Source organism: Paroedura picta, chromosome 16 (genome assembly GCF_049243985.1).
Source record: "Paroedura picta isolate Pp20150507F chromosome 16, Ppicta_v3.0, whole genome shotgun sequence".
Classification (NCBI taxonomy): Eukaryota; Metazoa; Chordata; class Lepidosauria; order Squamata; family Gekkonidae; genus Paroedura; species Paroedura picta.
In genome coordinates, this window is record NC_135384.1 from 8,745,710 (window position 1) to 8,761,894 (window position 16,185).

The 16,185-nt window shown below is 51.3% G+C and overlaps 2 protein-coding genes across 4 annotated transcripts in view; one reads left to right on the plus strand and one right to left on the minus strand.

Moving 5' to 3' along the window:
- The window catches only part of DKKL1 (dickkopf like acrosomal protein 1), a 17,991-nt gene extending 16,127 nt beyond the window's left edge, over positions 1-1,864 (minus strand). Inside the window, exon 1 of one of the 2 annotated variants that reach the window (XM_077314921.1) lies at positions 1,731-1,864. Coding sequence is in view for 1 of the 2 variants with exons in the window: in XM_077314919.1 (XP_077171034.1) it covers positions 913-941 (29 nt within the window). In the remaining variant the exon portion in view is untranslated. Of the gene's footprint in view, positions 1-912; positions 957-1,730 lie in introns of those variants that run through there. The other variant, XM_077314919.1, reaches the window with a different exon arrangement.
- TEAD2 (TEA domain transcription factor 2) lies at positions 705-15,918 on the plus strand. Of its 2 annotated transcripts, none has more exons than XM_077314918.1 (12): positions 705-1,090; positions 7,255-7,455; positions 8,404-8,468; positions 8,559-8,621; positions 9,184-9,309; positions 9,428-9,486; positions 9,923-9,987; positions 10,530-10,663; positions 11,263-11,424; positions 12,635-12,790; positions 13,687-13,842; positions 14,734-15,918. In XM_077314918.1, the coding sequence occupies exons 2-12, from the start codon at positions 7,308-7,310 to the stop codon at positions 14,845-14,847; spliced, it is 1,248 nt and encodes a 415-aa protein (XP_077171033.1). In that variant the 5' UTR covers positions 705-1,090; positions 7,255-7,307; the 3' UTR covers positions 14,848-15,918. The 2 variants fall into 2 exon arrangements, with proteins under 2 accessions (XP_077171033.1, XP_077171032.1); XM_077314917.1 differs by having other exon boundaries at positions 950-1,278.
- The last annotated feature ends 267 nt before the right edge of the window (positions 15,919-16,185 follow it).

The following is a 16,185-nucleotide window of genomic DNA, read 5'->3' on the forward strand; positions in this document are numbered from 1 at the left end:
CAATTTATTTATAAATGGAATTTATTTATATATTTCATTTATAAAGCAGCCCCTCGTGTACCATTCTAATTCATTGCGGTTTCCCATTATTATCCCAGCCCCCCCTTTTAAAAACCCTCCTTCCAGCTCGGGTGGGGGGCAGTAGCAGCCTGGCAAGCCCATGCACTGAATTTTTAGGAGGGGGGGGGGATCCTACATTCCAGAACTTTGGTGACACTTGGTTAGTTTCTGCACTTTTCCTTTAATCTTTAAACTCCTATGAATTTTCATTTTCCTGTGAATCTCGTGCCACTGTTCATAGGTTTTCATTCATTCCGCAAGATTCAAACGGGTAGCCGCGTTGGTCTGAAGCAGCACAACAAAACCAGACTCCAGTGGCACCTTTAAGACCAACCAAGCTTCATCCAAGGCGTGAGCTTTCGAGGGCAAGCACCCTTCCTCAGACTAAGAACTGACCCTCCTAACAGTAGGAATATATAAGCAAAAGTGAATCCTGTGACATTAGTAAACTGTGTCACAGCATCCACAGGAGAACTCTCTGCCAAATAGTTCTCATTCATTCAGCAAGTAGCTTTGTGTATTATTTATTTGACTGAATGTTTGGAGGGAGGGGGTGAAACCCCCCCTCCAAAAAAAAAAATAAAAATAAAGCACAATTCCTCGCAGCCTGCCCCTGCTTTAGCTCTCCTGCGCAATCTAGGATCGCTTCTTGTTTCCACCCGGGGAGAACTTTGCACACCAGCGTGCGCCTGTTTGGAAGCCAGCGATCCGAGCGCCACGGGATCCGGTTTCTCCCCTCCGGCCGCCCTTGCGCGGTTTCCAGTTTCTCCGCTGCGGGGCTTCCTTCTTCCCCGGGCCCTCCCCCGCCGGCTCCCGGGTCCCTCCCCTCTCCTCGCCCTGCAAGTGACTCACGGCTGCCTCACTCCATTCCTCGGCCTCATTCCAGAGATTCCTGAGAAAAACTGTCACCTTTCCAAAATACCACGCAGGCCTGTTGCCGCTGCGCTCCCGCCGGCGCGCTCCCCAGGCGCCGGCGGACCCCAAAGAGTGCAAAGGATCGCCGGGGAGAAGCCCGCAGTTAACCCTCAAGGTGGGGGGTGGACGGAACCGTCGGTCTTTTCCCTCTCTCTTCCCTCTTCCCCCCTCCCCTGCTCCTTGCTTTCCTCTATTCCTACTATTATTATTACTTTCTATAAAAAAGGAAACCAAAGTTCAGGGAAAGTTTCTCCGCCGTCCGTCCAATCAAAGCTGCGCGCTCGGAGGGGTGTCTTCTTGGAGGTGAGTCTCTCGGTTTTTTTGTTTCTTTCCCCTTCTCCTTCCGTTTGGGTTCGGCTTCGCCCTGCCTTCCTTTTGGAAGCAAGTTCTGGAATGGGAAGAAGATCCCCGGGGAAGAAATGTGCGCCCGGAACTTGGAAGAAACTTTGGCTAACTTTTTTCCCTCGTGGGAAAGTTCCGACGGACTTCTGGAAAAAGTTGCTGCTTTTCGAGGGGGCGGCCGAGGGGAGGGGGAGGGGGCGCGTGGCGCCCCCGCCGGGATTTACAATCTCCAAATCTTCTCTCCCCCCCCCCCCCCGGTCCCAAAACGGCTCTCGCCCTTCGCTTTGAAATCGCCTTTCCAAACGAGGGGGTTTCGCGTTGCGTTCGCATGGTCGCATTCTGCACGGGACTAGGAAACGGCAGGGCGGATTTCCTTTCCCCCACCCCCAAGAGCCGAGGGGACGGTGACGCACCTTTTCCAGGGGACTTTCTCTTTGTCTTGGGAAGCCCCCAAAAACGGGATGACTGACTAACTCTTGGCCAGGAGCAGCCGCAGCTGCTTCCCCGGGAGCCGGCGAGCAACCGTGCTGGCAAAAGCGATCTGAACGGGCCCCGGTTTTTAGGGAGGCTCCACGGAGGACGGGCGGGTGGAGTTGAACGCCATTGTGTGCGCCACCCCGGGGTTGGAGGGGCCTGGCCGATTTCCCCCATCCACGGGGAAGGATGGGCCACTTCCTTCGAGCCTGCCCGATTCCCCCCTCTGCTTCCCTTCCTCGTTTGTGCCAGTCTTAAATAGACTATAAGCGAAGGTGACCAAATTGTAACATTGGTAAAGTGGGGCACCATTGACGGGGGGGGGGGTGTTCTTGATTAAAAATTTGGTCTGTATGGAGCAACAAAAAGTTGCATAGAACACATAGAACGCAAACATAGTATTGTAATATATTTATATTTAATTTCAACATAAGTACAATTTGCCAGGTACCCCAGATGTCCCTCCAAAAGTGGGACAATCTGGTCACTTTACTGTAAGCCCCTCCGCAGTGGGGTGTACTTCCGAGTAAGTCGGTAATAGGACGGCCTATATTTTGTAAACGCTTGGAAACGTGGTTTTTAGACACGAGGTGGCCCTAAATCACAGTCTTGCAGCGGTGCAAATCTCTCCCCCTCACTTTTGACAGAGCGCTGGCTTTCTTTTAAAGTTTGTTTCCTGGGCCTAGTCCTCCTTTGAAGCCCGTTTCAGGTGTAAATGCTCAGAGATCGCCAGCAGTAACAAAGGAAAGGTGGTCTGATCAATACCAGGCTGAAGCACCTTAGAACTGCATCGGCCTGGTTTAGGCAGAGCTTGGGCAGCTAGTCTGTTACGTAGACTGAGGCAGGGTCTTCAAAAACATCCAGCGGGCCTTTATTGTCAAAACCTCTTTGTTAGGTTTAGCAAAACAGTTTTATCAGAATGCAAGGCCTGTAGTTGCCCTCTTTTCCATCATTCTTGATAAACACTGGCTTTTTTTTGGAAATGAAACTTCAGGGGGAAAAGAAGGGCTGGTTTTTATACCCTGCTTTTCACTATCGACAGTGTCCCAAAGCGGCTTACAAACACCTTCCCCTTCCTCTCCCCACAGCTGACACCTTGTGAGGTAGGTGGGGCTGAGAGAGCTCTGAGAGAACTGTGAGAACAGCTCTGAGAGAACTGTGACTGGCCCAAGGTCACCCAGCTGGCTGCATGCAGAGGAGTAGTCCATGGACATCTGGAGGGCCGCAGTTTGACTACCCCTAGAGTAGCAGATGGGCCAGATTGGGTGAGCGGGCGTTGTGGGAGTTAAACTCTTGTGAACTTGCTTGCAGTGTTCTGGTTCTTGCGGTCTGTGTTATCTGCAGGCCTGAGAGCTGGCAGGGGCTGCGGATGAGAGAGGGGGAGAGAGAGGAGGAGAGAAACTTGGCTGGCGGAGTCTCCATTTGCACAAGACCTTGATGTGACTTGTTCCAAAAACAAACATGACCTTTCACATGCAGGAGGGACTCAGATTACAGGATGAGGCTGGGGGCCCTCGGAAAGGCCCACCAGGACGGCTCTTCTTCAGCGTCCCCTTATGAGATTTTTACAAGAGGAAAGCACAGCGAGAAACGAGATTTGTGGCACCGGATTTGGGTCGGTGCCTGCACTGACAGGCCCTGTAAGCATGTCTAACTTTGGGAATTAAAATCCAACTCTAAATCTTTCCCCCCCTGAAAATTAAAAGTTGCGGGTTCTTTTAGTATTTTGTATTTCTGCAAACTTTGATGTTGCAGAACCCAGATCTGACTTTTACCCCCCCCCCCCCCGTGTCACCACGGCCCTGCCTGAGATATCTGATTTCGGTAGAACAGTATTGTGAAAAAAAATGCTCACATGGCATACAGTGTATGTGTGGGGGGCGGGGGGGGGGCGGAATAAAGCAACCTGAAATGTTAAGATCTCACCGGATTCCAAAGTCAATATGCATAGCAAATAGTCCTCCGAAGATTCAACGTTCATTGTTTATTCGACAGCATGCCTATTAAAGTCAATTGGGAGACATCAGTAACTCAAAGGACAGGGAGTTCTTGTATCTATGTCCGGCTTGTTACTTGAGCCCCATTTTAATGTTTGCCTGGGGTTTTTTTTGGCCTGGTTCCCTGGGGATGATTGTTTTCTTGCTGCAGGTGGCCAAGCAAGTGGCAGTTTACAAGGCCATGTTATGGAGTTTTGGAAGCACGTTTTGACAAAACAAAATGCAGATGGCGCCAGCAACAATACAAATTAACACCTCAGTTGCATTTAGCTTTCTCAGTTGCATTTCCCTCTAACCCTTTAGAACAAATTTAGAGTCCAGTGGCACCTTAAACAACCAGCAAAGTCTATCTCCGGAATCTGTTAATTGTTTTCATTATGCTCTGTTAACATACCCTCACTCTTCGCCTAGACATTCTCTGACACTGTATCTGAGGAAATGTACATGCACACAAAAGCCCATCTGTTCCACTGCTGTTCCACATAATATATTTCTGGTAAGGCCTTGGAGGAGGAGCTGGTCTCATGGCTTAAGCACTTAACACCCACTCAGGGCGGCTGTTCCATCCCTGAGTCCCTCCTCCTCCAACTGGCTTGCCTGTCTGTCCAGCGACCAGCCAATCACCTTCTGTCCTCCACCCCTGACCACCCCCTCCCCTCTGAGGCTTGGAGGCTGCAGATCCCTGCTGCGTGAGAGCTGCCCCTGCCTGTGAGTTCCCTAACAGCTGCCTGCAGCCTTTCTAGGTCCTGGGGGGTAGGGAGAGGCCATCCACACAGTTCTTCCACCCCCCAAATCTAGCACTCATTGTATTCCTAAATGCAACGGGCTTGCCCCCTAGTACCTTGAACAAAACTTTGTTGGTCTTAAAGCTGCCACTGGACTCTAAATTTGTCCTGCTGCTTCAGACCACTTGAATCCTCTTACCTTTACTCTTTTGTCATATGGACGATCTGATTTCCTCCCCCTCCCCATCACTGTTTCAGACTTTTGCCATCCAAAGATGCCCGCACAACATGGTGGGAATGCGACGCTAGCATACATTTCGATTGTGAAATGGAAAGTAACTGATTTCTGTGGCAAAACCCTTTGGATAGATTTATCAGCGAGTTCTGATAAGGTTACTGCCTAGACGGCTTTTCTTCCACGCCACAAACCATTCATGTCTTATCTCCCATAACAATGCTTGCCAGATATCTTTGGGCTTCCTTTGGCGAAATAAAGACTGGAAAACACTCTGTGGACTTTGCTCCAGATCATGCGGTTGTCCGTAATGGTTCGACTGAAAGATGAGAGTTTTAGGGAGTTCTGGGTTCAAATCCCTCATTCATGGAAGCACACCGGATGCCCTTGGGCTAGTCCCACCCCAACTCAACGTACCCTCCCTCACAAGGCTGTTGTGAGAATGAAGGAAATGAAGAGAACCATGTATACCACCCTGGAATTCCTTTGAGAAAGAGTGGGGAAGATGCCGTACCGTTGATCTGAGCGGCTTTCGGGGTTGCAGGGGAAGAAATGTGAAAACCTCTCTCGGAAGTACGGACTTCGCGAAAGTCTTTGTGGATTTCACAGAGAGCAGTTTTCAAAATAACCCTGTTCAAGTCGATAAACAATGAAGACGAAAGCCCCCCGAAATAAAAACAAGTAATCGGTTAACTTTTGTCGGTGCAGTGGGAAGGAAGCTGGTTTTGATCTGGAAAGTCTGCAGCTGTTCGGTTCTCTGGCAGGAAAGCAAGCAAGAGAAGCCAGGGCCTAGTATTCAGGAGGGGGCGGGAGGGAAATCTGATCATAGATTCGAAAAACCAATCTCCTTCCTGCCTCGGAACAGGAGATGTAATCCATGCTGGAAGGTTTCTTTGTCTAACTTCTGCATCCCCCCCTCCTTATGTGAACCGGAGTAACCAGACATTCAGCTGGGTTTGGCTTGTCAGGGAGCAGTGCAGGGGAGAGGAAGAGGGACTCACGTGCTCCATTTTGCTCTCCCCCAGGATCTGGTTTCTCTGGAAGAGAATTAATTAGTGTGCGCCCATTCCGAAACCAGCTTTTGTTCTTCGCAAAACTCTGCTTCTCTCCTGCCTCTCCCCTTCCGTTGTTAACTGCGTTTAGCTGATGTGAGGCCTGTAAGACCGATTGCAATGCGGGGAACCTCTGACCCCGGCGTGGTTTGTAATACTGAGGACCCCAACTAGGGTTTCCAGGGGCCCCCTGGATACCGGTGAGGGGTGGGGTAGGGTGGCCTTTTCTAGGTTGGGAAACTTCTGGAGATTTGGGGTTTTAGTTTGGGGAGGGCAGGGACCTCAGAATCCATCCTCCAAAGTGTCCATTTCTTCCAGGGGAACTGATCTCTGTCGCCTGGAGATGAGCCGTCATTCCAGGGGATCCCCAGGTTCCACCTGGAGGCTGGCATCCGTAGTCCCTGCCCAGCTTGGGAAGTCTTAAGATTGCTGTCAGTTTTGCAATTTTAAAACACGAAGAAGTGAGGTTGAGGGGAAAGAAGGAAAGGAAGCTCAGTGGGATAGGATTTATATATAGCCAGGCCAGGTTGATCTAACTTGGTGATCGGCTTGCTTCGGTGAAAGCGACAGAACTGTTTATTTATTAGTTTCGTTAACTTGCTGGAAGTTTCATAAATATAGTTTTGTGATTTAGGATCTCGGCACAAATTCACAGTGCAAGGAACACCAAGCCACTCCCATACAACTACCTTTTAAACTTATTTTATATATATATACATGTTCTGTTTCTAGAGAATGAAAACGCTGGGAAGAATACATGATAAACAATAAACAATTCCCCGTATTCTCAATTCTGTAGAAAATAAATCTTGTGATTAGAAGATGGTTGTATATCCATTCCTCATTTTGGATCCATTCCTCATTTTGACACAGAGTGGTACCCAGTGTGTGTTCCCCTTTATATTTGAAGGTGGGAATGCATTAACGGCCTTTTTGGTGGTGGTGTCAAGATTGTGCTGAAGGAAAAAAAAACAATTTGGAAGCCCCCCTGGGTTTACGGAAAATGGTTCCGCAGTTGTTTGGGAAAACGGCTGTTATTTCGCTTGTGCGCGTACAATTTTCTTGTTTACGTACGCAAACGGGATGTTTGTCCCTGCCAGGCCAGTCTTGCAGGGAGAACGTTACACTGAATGGGCCTTTGGTCTGGCCCAGCAAGACTATTTTCTTTTATATTATTTTAGGAACAAGTACCGTAGGAAGGCAGAGTTCTGTAGGAAGTCGCTGGGCCCTGCCAAGCGTTTAGTCACCAAAACAATAGACATCGTCAGCAGGGGCAGCCAGATGAAGTGCCACCCACATCTCGCCCGTTAAAATTAACGCTGCAAAAGCCTTTTTGTCCCAACAAGCCATTAGACACCAATGTGCAAAGCCCTTATTTCAACAACCACTTGGGATCGACTCTGTACCCACAAAGGCCAACCTCTGTGCCCCCTCTGCCTCTCACTTTCTTTCAGGGATTCTTCCGGACACCATAGAGTCCGTGGCGAGGGCCAGCCCCTCCCGGGAGATGGGGGACGCTGGCGAGAAGGGTCTGGACAGCGATGCCGAAGGGGTCTGGAGCCCGGACATCGAACAGAGTTTCCAGGAGGCGCTGGCGATCTACCCGCCTTGCGGGAGACGCAAGATCATTCTGTCGGACGAGGGGAAGATGTACGGTACGTGGGGCTCCAGCTGCTTGGTGGTCCCTTGACCCACCCCATCCCTTCCCTGGGGAGAATCACCATGGGAAATGAGAGAGCAGGGCCCGTTCTGTGCACACATTGGATAATGCACTTCCGGTGTTCTTTTGCGGCTGGATTTCCCTGTGCGGAACAGGAAAATCTGCTTCTAAAGTGCATTGAAAGTACATTATCTAACGAGTGTGGAATAGGCTAAAAAAAAACGCAGGCTTTAAGTACAAGGAAGAAATCCTTAAGCTGGCTCTGGTGCTACGGTCCCCGCGAATCTCTAAACCAGGACTGCTACAAGTGCTGTGCTGTAGGAAGGCAGTGCTAAAGGTATTTGGCTGCTTCTGGAGGGAGAAGCCGGTCTGCTCCTTAGGCCGCCTCCTTAAATCAGTTCCATTACACCGTGCAGGGTAGCTGTGGCCCAGTGGCAGAGCACCTGCTTGGCGTGTGGAGGGTCCCAAGTTCAATCCCCGTGACGTGAAAGATCTGTGCTTGAGTACCAGAGCAAAAAAGACAGCTAGTTGGGATTGAATCTCATTCATTCATTCATTCATTCATTCATTCATTCATTCATTCATTCATTCATTCATTCATTCAATTATTCATTCATTCATTTCCCTCCACTCCCAAAATGGCTCATGGCAGGTTAAAAGGTCCTCAATAAAACCCAGTAACCCCCCCCCCCCATTTAAAGGACATGCAAAAATTACAACACGGTGAACGAGGCGATAAAATAACACAATCCCCACGCCCAATCATCGAATAACCTGCTCCCCACTATGGGGGAGGGAGGGGGAGGCCCTCGCTGGCAAGACCACCCCAGGTGCTAACACTAGCCTCGTTGGCCTTAGCGGGCAGGGCCGGGGGAAGCGGACGGGCAGATCGCCTGGCAAAGATGCTTGGCCTGGGCAAGACGTTCTCTTGTCCCTCGTGCAGGTCGTAATGAACTCATTGCCCGCTACATCAAACTGAGGACGGGGAAAACACGGACAAGGAAGCAGGTGAGAGGGGAAGGGCTGTGCAGGGATCGGGGCCTGCCCCTTGCTCCCTAATAACCTTGCTCCTCACGCCCTTCCCATTTCCTGATCTAGGTCTCCAGCCACATCCAAGTATTGGCACGGCGGAAGACCCGCGAGATCCAGGCCAAGCTCAAGGTAAGACCCGACCCCTCCAGGCCGGAGCGTGTCAGAATCTGGAGTTTCGCCCCTTTCTTTCCCTGGAAGGGGCTTTGGATGAGGCCTAGCGGAGGACAGACGAAGAGCGACTGCCTTGCAGGACTCCTTCCCTGTGTTTTTGAGGTGAAGATATGGCCAGTTTCCACTGAGAAGGTTGTTGATGTTTATCACCAGCCCATCATTATATGTAAGCCACCCTGAGCCGAAAGGGAGGGCGGTATAGAAATTGAATGAATGAATGAATGAATGAATGAATGAATGAATGAATGAATGAATGAATGAATGAATGAATGAATGAATGAATGAATGAATGAATGAATGAATGAATGAATGGCAGCCCTCCATTATGGAGATTTATTCAGCCACCGAGGGATGTTGGGTGTTTCCAGACTTACTCAAAGTTCATGCAGGGCAACCTACTTAGGAGGAACTCCTGTAGTCTCCAGTGTACCCCTTAATCCTCTGCAGCAGCCAAAATCTCAAAGGAAGGAAGTCAGATTCTCTATTGGCTGCCGGACACCCAAATTCCTCTTTCTCCTAGGACCAGGTGGCCAAAGACAAGGCCCTTCAGACCATGGCAGCCATGTCCTCTGCTCAGCTGGTGTCTGCCACAGTCCTCCAGGAGAAGCTGGGCCTCTCAGAACCCCGCTATCCACCCACCACCACGGTAAGCAGACGTACACAAGGGCTGTGAGGCTACACCTCAGGACTACGGTACTGAAATCAGTTTATGTAGCCCAGACGGGCCCCAACTACTTTCCATTTCCCTTTTGTGTTTGCTGCAGTCCACAGAGTTCTTCCAGTTCTGGATGGGGGAGGCCAACCAGCCTCAGACGACTCCCGAGTAAGTATCTGCGGCTCCTGATGGCCCCGGCTGAGGACAGAGAATCTGTCCGGTTCTTCTGCGAGCCCCAAGACCAGGGAGGGGCAGGGACGGGTGTTAAAACGGCCTGGGAGCAAGCTGCATGGGCTGTTTTGATTAGGATCTGGGCCGAGGCAGCATCAGCACCGGGCCCAGGCAGATCTGTTGGTTCTTCTCGTGCCGCTTGAAGCCACCTCTGAACCAAACGGCGTCTGCAGAGCAGTCAGTCCCGCCAAGCTTAATTTCAGCTTGCTTCCGGCCCCCTACAAGATGGTGGCCCAGTGGGAACATTCCCAGTAATATAAAGGGCCAGGCTGTTATATGTTGCAGCACCCACAACTGACTGGTCTACTCGCAAGGGTTCGACGGCATGTTAAATATATTTTATCCCCCCTCTCCCCTCGTCCCCGCTCCGCAGTGTCAAGCCCATCCTCCAGGTCCCGTACACCATTGCACCGATCACAGCCCCTCCTGCTTCCCCAGGTAAGTGACCCTTTTCAAAAAGGATGTGGACAAACTTGAGAGGGGGCAGAGGAGAGAGCAGTGATCCGAGGCCTTGGGGACCAAGCCCTAGGAGGAAAGGCTGAGGCAGAAGACGAGGCTGAGAGGGGACAGGGCTGATCTCTTTAAGTATTGGAAAGGTTGTCACTTGGAGGAGGGCAGGGAGTGGTTCTTGATGGCAGCAGAGGCAAGGACCTGGGGTAATGGGTTTATGAGTTTCTATATGTAGAACAATCCCAACTAAGTATCAAGGGGGAAAAATTCACAGAGTCATTCAGCAGTGGAATGGGCTGTCTTGAGGAGGTGGTGAGCTCCCCCTCACTGGCAGCCTTTAAGCAGCAGCTGGGCAGATCCTTATCCCGGATGCTTTAGGCTGATCCTGCATTGAGCAGGAGGTGGGACTAGATGGCCTGTCTGGCCCCTCCCACCTCTATGATTCTAGGCTCCTCCTAGCTTTTCCCCCTGCCACGAGCAAAGGGGTGCCAGCTAGGTGGCCTTCAGTGTGCTTCCCCTTCCTTTGGTAGGTTATCACGCGCCCACGGAGAGGCTCTCCCATCTCCCCAGCACAACCTCTTGGCAGGGGAGCCGCATCGGCACGGATACACTTCGGCTGGTGGAGTTCACAGCTTTCGTGGAGCGGCCGAGCGAACCAGAGCCGGTGAGAGACGGAAGTGTGCGGGCCTGTTTTCCCAGCCAGCGTGTAAGAGTCGACTGTCCTTGAAAGTTTCTAGGGAAATTGGAAGTCAGCTTGGGGGAGGGATGCTCTGCTGGGGCCAGGGAGAAGTTGACTGGGTGCAACTTAGGCCAGGACAGCCTGTCTCTTGCCCAAATCGCAACGCTGTGGGAGTCAAATGGAAGAAGAAGAGATGTCCACGTCATCTGAGATTTCCTGGAGGAAAAGCAGCATCTAGCTGGAAACCCTTCCAAGGCCATCAGGAAGCCTCAGGGTTTCACGAAACCCTGGGTGAGAAAGCCAGCTCCTTGCTGTCTCTAGTTCTGCTTGGCTGGGGAGCCAGCTTGGTCTGATTTAGGGGCAAAAAGCCCTGGATCAGGAAGTCCCTGGTCCAGATCTCCCCCCTGGAAATGAACTTGCAAAGCGAGGACCTTCTGCATGCAAAGCAGAGACTCCTCCTCTCAGCCGCAGCTCCTCCCCTTCTGGATCTTCAGAAAGCTTTGCAGCTGCAACGGATGGATCTGGGCAGGCACCCCCAGGTTCCATCTCTGACTTGATCCCTTTGCCCTCCACTCTGTACGCAGCTGCATCGTTTTGTGCACATTGACCCAGCGCCGGCCACGGACCCGCCCCTGGAGACGGTGGATGTGCGCCAAATCTACGACAAGTTCCCCGAGCGAGGAGGGGGCCTGCGGGACTTGTACGACCAAGGGCCTCCCCAGGCCTTCTTCTTGGTCAAGTTCTGGGTGAGTGAGAAGCCCCTCCAGGCTCTTCCCATCTCTAGGTAATGAGGAGGCCTAGCAAAGAGGCTGGTAATGCATCGTGGATGCTTCCCTGTCTGGAACAGGTGAACATGGAACGGATTTTGAGATATTCCAGGTCACATGGAAGTGCTTGGCCTGACCCGGGGGGGAGGGAGGGAGGGAGGGAGGGAGGGAGGGAGGGAGGGAGGGAGGGAGGGAGGAAGGAAGGAAGGAAGGAAGGAAGGAAGGAGAATAGGACTCAGGGATAAGGGAAGGAAGGAAGGAAGGAAGGAAGGAAGGAAGGAAGGAAGGAAGGAAGGAAGGAAGGAGAATAGGACTCAGGGATAAGGGAAGGAAGGAGGGAAGGAAGGAAGGAAGGAAGGAAGGAAGGAAGGAAGGAAGGAAGGAAGGAAGGAAGGAAGGAAGGAAGGAAGGAAGGAAGGAAACTCAGAAACCATTAGATTTAGATTGGTAGCCGTGTTGGTCTGAAGCATCAGAACAAAGTTTGAGTCCAGTGGCACTTTTAAGACGGACACTTTTATTCAAATGTGCAAGCTTTTATGTGCAAACACACTTCTTCAAATACAATGAACCCACATTTCCTCAATATACGTGAGGGGTGGTTAATTGCCAGGAAGGTGAAGCTAGAGTCCAGATGCATAATTAACCAGGGACTCATAGCTGAGATAGGAAGGGTCATTCACAAGTTTCCTGATCGCTGCCTCAATCGTATCTCAGCTATAACGGCCTTGCTTATCTGTTATAATGTGCACATAGATTATAATTTGACCACCGAAGAAGGCCTTGGAAGCTGAAACACGTTTGGTCCTGTTTTAAATTGGCTCAGGGTTATCAGCCTAGAGATAATGAATGGCATCAGAGTTCAAATATTTGCTACTTCGAGGGCGGAATGTCCCGATGTTTTTAAAGTGGTGCTTTCTGTAATAAATATGTGCATTTTGTTTATCTCTTGTAATTTTTTCTCACCCAGCCTTTGGCTACCTACCCAACTTTGTTGTTTCTAGAAGAAGAAGAGATGGTGTTTAAACCCCACTTATCACTACCCAAAGGAGTAGAGTTTTTCCCCTTCTGTTTTGGTTCTATACAGCTGGCATAACCACAGGCCCATAAAGCACGGGAGACGTAAGAAATGTTGTTTTGCACGTTAGTCATGAAAAACGCTCTGTTTCTCTTTCGTTTTCCCATGCTGCAGGCTGATTTGAGCTTTCCCCTCCCCGAAGAAGAACCAGGGGGCACAGGAGGGGCCTTCTATGGGGTGAGCAGCCGATACGAGGGCCCACGGGCTCTGACTCTGAGTTGCACTTCCAAGGTCTGCTCCTTTGGCAAACAGGTGGTGGAAAAACTGGAGGTGGGTGCGGGGGGAGGGGCTCTTGGAGGGGGTGAGGGAACAGAGGGGTGGAGCGGGCAGTGAAGGGGTGGAGAAGAATATAGCCCATATACAATTAACAGACGCCAGCCGCATAAAACGTAGCCCCATGTGAATCCAAGCTCCGTACAGAAGAGAAGGAAGAGAGAGCTGGGTGGAATTGCAGATTTATGCAAGGGTTCTTTCACAGAAATTAAACCAAAACTGACCAATGGCATGAAGATCCATTGTTCAGGATTGGATATAAATTGTTTTTTCCCCCAGGGTTTCTCAGTTCAGCTCTGCCTCTTGTCCCACCATGCTGATCTCGCTCTTTCCCGCTGCTCCAGACAAACTAACGCTCTATCTCAATCTACCCCGCAAGGCTGTTGTGTGGATGGCGCCCCCCCCCTCGGCAAAGCTGCTCACCCTGCCGTGACCCCTGAGAAAGGGTTGATCAATCCCAAAAGGAGTCCCGACCCCCAGGCTGAGAACCACTGCTCTACAGGTCTTCAGACGACCATAATCAAACAGGCAGTGGAGCGCTCTGTTGAATATTCTATTACAGCCTTTCTGTAGTTTTGCTAGAGGGCCTCGGAGGGGAGCCACGGGACCTGGGGGAATCGAGAGCCCTCTGTGCTTGGGAAAGACGTTAGCCAATTGGGCTACCTTGGCATTTGCAGATTCAGATAGCTTACATCTCAAAAGACCTACCTGGAATTAGACACTGGATCCCACCGATATTCAGTAGAGCTTACATTCTGGCAAGATTGTGAAGAAGAGCAGCTTTGTTCTTTGGGAACGGATCCCCTTGTTGGAGGAAGGGAGGCATATTAGGGAGTTTTGGTCTGCCCAGTTTGCCACTAACCGTCCCGTTCTACTTACCCCCGTCTGCTTAGACGGCCGAGCCACCCCACTGGGAAGACGGACGCTTCGTTTTCTGCTTGCCCCGGTCTCCGCTCTGCGAATACCTCATTAATTTTATCCGGAAACTGCGAACGCTGCCGGAAAAGCCGATGATGGACAGCGTGCTTGAAAACTTCACCATCCTGCAGGTATGGGGGGAGCGGCGAATGGGGAAAACACATGCTACTGAAAATATTGCCATCTTGGTTTTATATTGGGGTCTTATTGTTTTTATGGCTTTTTAATGTAAACCGCCATTATTCCGGTAACCCTGCTGTGAAGCGGTCTTTCAACCCTCTTAGCACTCATTGCTGCCCAAGCAGGCCAGGCTTAAGAACTTCTGGCTGCTGCTCCTCCTCCTTCACCAGGACTACAAAAGCAAGGCAAGACGAAGCAGCCGTGGAAGACACTCTAGCCCCGTCAGTCTTCCACGGCTGCGGCCAGAACGCAGATTCGGCTTCCTTTTCCAGCATTTCAAGACAAGCCATTAAAATGCTTTCGTAGACCCCAGTTTGTGAGCTAGCCAAGAGGGGGAACTTGGAAGAGACCAGAAGGGAATATGAAATTTGGGTGGGTGCCCCACAACCAAATATGGCTTAAAGTACTGGGTCTTACGACAACAGAGAAACCACAAGGAGACGTGGTCCCTGCCTGTATCATCAAGGGGCTGGGGCAGATTCCCTGTAAAGCAAGTTGCTCAGGGGTGGCCCACCTGTCGCTCTCCAGGTGGCCGTAGACCAGGGCTAGTCAACCTGTGGTCCTCCAGATGTCCGTGGACTACAATTCCCATGAGCCCCTGCCAGAGTTTGCTGGCAGGGGCTCAAGGGAATTGTAGTCCATGAACATCTGGAGGACCACAGGTTGACTACCCCTGCTGTAGACTACATTTCTCACAAGTCCCTGTCCATCAGCCATGCTAGCAGGGGCTCTTGGTCATTGCAGTCCACAGATATCTGGAGAGCCCCAGTGTGGCCACTTGTGCTCTAGGAGAAGGCTTTCCCCATGGTGAAACTTCTCCCCGAATCTTTCCCCTGCGACAGGTTTTGCGGGATCAAGAAACTCAGGAACTGCTCTTGTGCGTGGCCTTTGTGTTTGAAGTCTCCGCCAGCGAGCGGGGAGCACAGCACCACATCTATCGGCTGGGCCGGGACTGACGGGTTTACCTCAGCTTTGCCGAGGCCTGAAACGGGCCGCCCTCCTCTCGGCAACACCTGCTTGGACAAGAAGACTGCCGGAACTCTCTTTCTTGGCTCCAAAAGGGCTGTCGGACCCTGCTTGGCTTGCTCTCAGTAACAGTGTTGGGAATCTTGGCCTGGCTTTCGAAGGAGGCCATGCTTTTGTGTGATCCCCGTCATGGAGGACGGGAACGTCAGGTCACCTCTGAGGCCCCTCCCCAATGTGTATGGGACGAGCTCTACACTCCACAGCAAGACACCGAGTTTCGTGGGCTGGTTTTTCAACGGGGCAAAGATCGATTCCATCCAGCAGAGGGGTACAACCTGGGGAGGGCCGAACCACAACCGTTGCAAGCGTGGATGTACACGACCGGCCAGCCCTGGGTTTAAAAGCAAAAACCCTGCCACCGGAGAAACCTCCTTGCCCTTTCTGTCTGTCTTCAAATAGCCGCTTGAGACATGCTAGATTTCTCCGCACAGAGGACTTTTATCCCACCATTGCAGCACGGATACAGTCCAGTTTTCACGGCCCAAAAAGACGTTTGCTTTGGCCTGGTTGAAACAGGACACAGTCAGGGTGAAAAGTAGAAGAGCAAGATTTGAGTCCAGGAGCATCTCAGAGGCCAACAAGACTGGGCGGAAGGAGAGGACGAACTTTCAAGACTCAAAGCCTCCTTTGTCAGATACCAGGGTCAACAGACTTAACTCCGGGTGTTCTCCCTTAGTCTGTGTCCCATTGCAACTGGGCCGCTGCCTGTGCGATACCAGCTTGTGCCACTTTAGTTGGAATACCAGGCTGTGCCCACCCAGTCCTTGACGCGTGCCACCCAAGCGAGGTCTCGCCCACATCAGAACTTAAATCAGGCCCACGAGGGAACGCTTGCCCAAAGCTCAAGACCGAGATGTGGGCTGCTTTGAAACGGGACATGTCCTAGACCCAGCCGACGTTCATGTCCTCATCATACTCTCAAAACTCCCCGAGGCTGCTCCTGTCCTCGGTCGGCGGCAAAGACGAAAATGTGACCTTGCATAAATTTTATTTTGACATAACGTGGGTGTTCTGAGTGGCTTCATAGTGTGCTGTGGGGAAAATTAGTACAAGGTGTCCCTGCCCTAATACTTCCTTGTCTCTAGAACAGAAGGAGAGAGGATCCCCATCTAGGCGTACCTGCCAGGGGGTTGCAGATCTGACTCTTTTTTTAGCACTGGGTTTCATGTGGGGCAGCCTACCAGAGGACACCCTCTTGGATCCCTCTAATCCAGCCCCCTGTTGCTGTGGAGGGCTGGAAAGACAGGGCAGGGAGGCCAAGGTGTTTC

Bases quoted from the DNA above. Each gene is read 5' to 3' on its own strand.
- TEAD2 (XM_077314918.1), top strand. From the start codon at position 7,308: ATGGGGGACGCTGGCGAGAAGGGTCTGGACAGCGATGCCGAAGGGGTC. The intron at 8,622-9,183 runs GTAAGACCCGAC...TCTTTCTCCTAG, and splicing joins AGATCCAGGCCAAGCTCAAG to GACCAGGTGGCCAAAGACAA. The intron at 10,664-11,262 runs GTGAGAGACGGA...CTCTGTACGCAG, and splicing joins GGCCGAGCGAACCAGAGCCG to CTGCATCGTTTTGTGCACAT.